Source organism: Penaeus vannamei, chromosome 12 (genome assembly GCF_042767895.1).
Source record: "Penaeus vannamei isolate JL-2024 chromosome 12, ASM4276789v1, whole genome shotgun sequence".
Classification (NCBI taxonomy): domain Eukaryota; kingdom Metazoa; phylum Arthropoda; class Malacostraca; order Decapoda; family Penaeidae; genus Penaeus; species Penaeus vannamei.
In genome coordinates this window covers 6,811,340-6,816,339 of record NC_091560.1, presented here as the reverse complement: position 1 = coordinate 6,816,339, position 5,000 = coordinate 6,811,340, and the positions used below count along the sequence as shown (strand labels likewise).

At 46.5% G+C, this 5,000-nt stretch overlaps 1 protein-coding gene across 1 annotated transcript in view; it reads right to left on the bottom strand.

Moving 5' to 3' along the window:
• LOC113808669 (vitelline membrane outer layer protein 1) overlaps window positions 1-5,000 on the bottom strand; it is a 10,613-nt gene that overhangs the window by 2,520 nt on the left and 3,093 nt on the right. Inside the window, exon 3 of the mRNA XM_070127799.1 lies at window positions 2,213-2,336. Within this exon, the coding sequence (XP_069983900.1) occupies window positions 2,213-2,336 (124 nt within the window). The remainder of the gene's footprint in view (window positions 1-2,212; window positions 2,337-5,000) is intronic.

Genomic DNA, 5,000 nt, shown 5'->3' with positions numbered 1-5,000 from the left:
AATTAAGGTAAGGGATGGTGGAGATGCAAAATATAAAAATACGATATACGTTTTAAAATCTATATTTCTCAGCTGTCACAAACAGATATTTCGGATGAACAAGGTACGACATTATTGCCTGAGTCGGACAAATAGACAATAAGACAAGTAAATAGATATCTACGCCTCTTCTCAAGGACTCGAACCCATTCTAAGCAGATAACACGTACAAGAGAGAACAAAGCTGAACTACTACACTCCACCGAACATTTAAAAGGGTTTTATTAACCAGAATATAAAGTAGATCGAATGGAAATTACCCATAAACCCACAATGGCTACATTTTGCAGATAGTCCCCGTGAGGAATAAATGGATTTAATCTGAGAAATTCTAGTCTAGTGCCGACTTTTTTTCTTTATTTATTTATTTATATATATATATATATATATATATATATATATATATATATATATATATATATATATATATATATATTGCGTGTGTGTGTGTGTGTGTGTGTGTGTGTGTGTGTGTGAATGAAATACTTTAGTAATGTTTTTTATTCAGAGACATATACAAAAAGTGTTACTGCGTCCTTATGTCTTACAAACAGATATTTGTACAAATACGGAACGAAAGAACAATTAACAAAAATATAAAAACGAAAAAAAAGAGAGAGAAAGAAAGAGAAAGAGAAATACCCATAACCAAACGAGAGAGAAAAAAACGAAAGACAATCACACTCCTCTCCTTTCCTAACCACCCCATACATAAAAAAAAACACAGAAAACAAATCAATAAAAAACAATCAGAATCACCAACAAAACAAACAAAACAGAAAGAAAAACAACTCCGAGACACGAGAAAGACACTCAAACACATAAAAAAACAAAACCAGAAAAACAAATCAATAAAAAACAATCAGAATCACCAACAAAACAAACAAAACAGAAAGAAAACCAACTCTAGGACACGAGAAAGACACCCAAATACATTTTAAAAAATCAATCAGAACCACCAAACAATCAAACACATAAAAAATCAATAAAAACAATCAAAACCACCAACAAAACAAAACAAAACAGAAACAAAAACACCCAGACCCTCAAAGACACCCAAGAAGACACGTACCCTGAGAAAAGACACCCAGACCCTCAAAGACACCCAAGAAGACACATACCCTGAGAAAAGACACCCAAGAAGACACATACCCTCAGAAAAGACACCCAGACCCTCAAAGACACCCAAGAAGACACATACCCTGAGAAAAGACACCCAAGAAGACACATACCCTCAGAAAAGACACCCAGACCCTCAAAGACACCCAAGAAGACACATACCCTGAGAAAAGACACCCAAGAAGACACATACCCTCAGAAAAGACACCCAGACCCTCAAAGACACCCAAGAAGACACATACCCTGAGAAAAGACACCCAAGAAGACACATACCCTCAGAAAAGACACCCAGACCCTCAAAGACACCCAAGAAGACACATACCCCGAGAAAAGACACCCAAGAAGACACATACCCTCAGAAAAGACACCCAGACCCTCAAAGACACCCAAGAAGACACATACCCTGAGAAAAGACACCCAAGAAGACACGTACCCTGAGAAAAGACACCCAGACACTCAAAGACACACCCAGACCCTCAAAGATACCCAAGAAGACACGTACCCTCAGAAAAGACACCCAGACCCTCAAAGACACCCAAGAAGACACGTACCCTCAGAAAAGACACCCAGACCCTCAAAGACACCCAAGAAGACACGTACCGAGAAAAGACACCCAAGAAGACACGTACCCTCAGAAAAGACACCCAGACACTCTAAGACACCCAAGAAGACACGTACCCTGAGAAAAGACACCCAGACACCCAAAGACACCCAGGAAAACACGTACCCTGAGAAAAGACACCCAGACACCCAAAGACACCCAGGAAGACACGTACCCTGAGAAAAGACACCCAGACCCTCAAAGACACCCAAGAAGACACATACCCTGAGAAAAGACACCCAAGAAGACACGTACCCTGAGAAAAGACACCCAGACACTCAAAGACACACCCAGACCCTCAAAGACACCCAAGAAGACACGTACCCTCAGAAAAGACACCCAGACCCTCAAAGACACCCAAGAAGACACATACCCTGAGAAAAGACACCCAAGAAGACACGTACCCTGAGAAAAGACACCCAGACACTCTAAGACACCCAAGAACACACGTACCCTGCCACTCCCCATATTCCCCGACCGTCGACGTGATGTAGCCCGTGTCGTGCTGCTCCGGTGTGCTGCAGAAGAGCATGAGGGCGTTCACGGCCGTCTCGTCCGTGGTGCTTCCGCTCTCGAACTGGCGGGCGGGGAAGGAGAGGGGGTGAGGAGGGGGTGAGGAGGAGGGGGAAGGGGTGGAGGGGGTGAGGAGGGAGGGGGGGAGATGATGGTGGTGGTGGTGGTTTTAGTGTTAATGTTATTATCATTATTATCATTATCATTATTATCAGTATGTTATTGTTGTTGTTGTTGTGGCTGTTGTTGTTGCTGTTGTTGTTCTTGTTGATGTTGTTGCTGCTGCTGCTGCTCCTGCTGTTGTTGCTGTTGTTGTTGTTGTTGTTGTTGTCGTTGTCGTTGTTGTTGTTGTTGCTGTCGTTGTTGTTGTCGTTGTTGGTGTTGTTGTTGTTGTTGTTGGTTGTTGTTGTTGTTGTTGTTGTTGTTGTTGTTGTTGTTGTTGTTGTTGTTGTTGTTGTTGTTGTTGTTGTTGTTGTTGTTGTTGTTGCTGCTGCTGCTGCTGTTGTTTATGTTTCTGTTGGTGGTCGCGGTGCTACTGCTGCTTCTGCTGCTACGGGCTAGGATTTGGGTTAATATTTACCTTACAATTAAAAAAAAATGGAGGAAAAGAAGGACGAGAAAATGGCATGACACCTTTGCGTAACGAAAAAGAAGCAAAAAAGAGAAAAATAAACAAGATTAACCTGAGGAAGCACCTTCACGAAACGGGGGATCCTGCTATTTCCTTTTCTGTTTTTTTTTTTTTTTTTAATCCTCTCTTTTCGATCCCACTTCACTTCTTCTTCGTCTTGCCTTCTCGTTTTCCCGTCTTCTTCCTTCTAACTTCCTTCCTCTTATCTTCCTTTTCTTCCCATTTTCCTTCCTCTGTTTGCCTATCTATCTGTCTATTTATCTGTTTGCCTATATATTCCTCTATCTATCTATCTGACAATGAATCTATGTTTTGTATTCACATATTAATTTAATCATCTATCTACCGATCCATCTATATATTCATTCATTTTTTTCCTTCGTGTACTCATATTTATTTGCCTTCATCTAGATATCCTCTTTCTTCATTTCTCCTCCCTCCCTCCCTCTTCCTCCTTCCTTCCTCCCTCCCTCCCTCCTCCTCCTTCCCTCCTCCTTCCCTCCCTCGTACCTCCCTCCCTCCTTCCATATTTCTTCCTCCCTCCCTCCTCTTCGCTCCATATTTCTTACTCCCTCCTCGTTCCCTCCCTCCATATTTCTTCCTCCCTCCATATTTCTCCCTCCCTCCTCCTCCCTCCTCCTCCCTCCATATTTCTCCCTCCCTCCCTCTATATTTCTTCCTCCCTCCTCCTCCCTCCCTCCCTCCTCCCTCCCTCCATATTTCTTCTTCCCTCCTCCCTCCCTCCCTCCTCCTCCCTCCCTCCTCCCTCCTTCCTTCTCCCTCCCTCCTCCCTCCCTCCCTCCATATTTTTCCTCCCTCCCCCTCCCTCCCTCTATATTTCTTCCTCCCTCCTCCCTCGCTCCATCTTTCTCCCTCCCTCCCTCCATCTTTCCCCCTCCCTCCTCCTCCTCCCATCTTCTTCCTTCTCCCTATTCTATCACCTTCAATTCCCTTCCATTCTATCCCCTTCTACATAAAGATTCCCTCAGTTACCTTAGTATCGAAGGCGTGGACGAAGCTCCCCTCAGGACAGTACTCGATGTCCACCCACGTCCCTCCCTCCATATTTCTTCCTCCCTCCCTCCTTCTCCCTCCCTCCTCCCTGCCTCCTCCTCCCTCCTCCTCCCTCCATCTCTCTCCCTCCCACCTCCCTCCTCCCTCCCACCATTTTTCTCCCTCCCTCCCTCCTCTCTCCCTCCTCCTCCTTCCCTCCTCCTCCTCCCATCTTCTTCCTCCCTCCTTCTCCCTCCCTCCTCCTCCTTCCCTCCTCCCTCCCTCCATCTTTCCCTCTCCCTCCTCCTCGTCCTCCTCCCATCTTCTTCCTCATCCCTATTCTATCCCCTTCTACATAAAGATTCCCTCAGTTACCTTAGTATCGAGAGGCGTGGACGAAGCTCCCCTCCGGACAGTACTCGATGTCCCCCCAACGTCCCTCCCTCCATATTTCTTCCTCCTCCCTCCCTCCTTCTCCCTCCTCCTCCCTCCCTCCCATCCTTCTCCCTCCATCTTTCTCCCTCCCTCCTCCTCCTCCCTCCCTCCTCCCTCGCTCCTCCCCCCTCCCTCCGTATTTCTCCCTCCCTCCCTCCTCTCTCCCTCCTCCTCCCTCCCTCCTCCTCCTCCCATCTTCTTCCTCATCCCTATTCTATCCCCTTCAATTCCCTTCCATTCTATCCCCTTCTACATAAAGATTCCCTCAATCACCTTAGTATCGAAGGCGTGGACGAAGCTCCCCTCAGGACAGTACTCGATGTCCCCCCACGTCCCTCCCTCCATATTTCTTCCTCCCTCCCTCCATCCTTCTCCCTCCCTCCCTCCTCCCTCCCTCCATATTTCTTCCTCCCTCCCTCCTCCTCCCTCCCTCCATATTTCTCCCTCCCTCTCCTCCTCCCTCGCTCCTCCCCCTCCCTCCATATTTCTCCCTCCCTCCTCCTCCTCCCATCTTCTTCCTTCTCCCTATTCTATCCCCTTCTACATAAAGATTCCCTCAGTTACCTTAGTATCGAAGGCGTGGACGAAGCTCCCCTCAGGGCAGTACTCGACGTCCCCCCACGTCCCTCCCTCCATATTTCTTCCTCCCTCCCTCCATCCTTCTCCCTC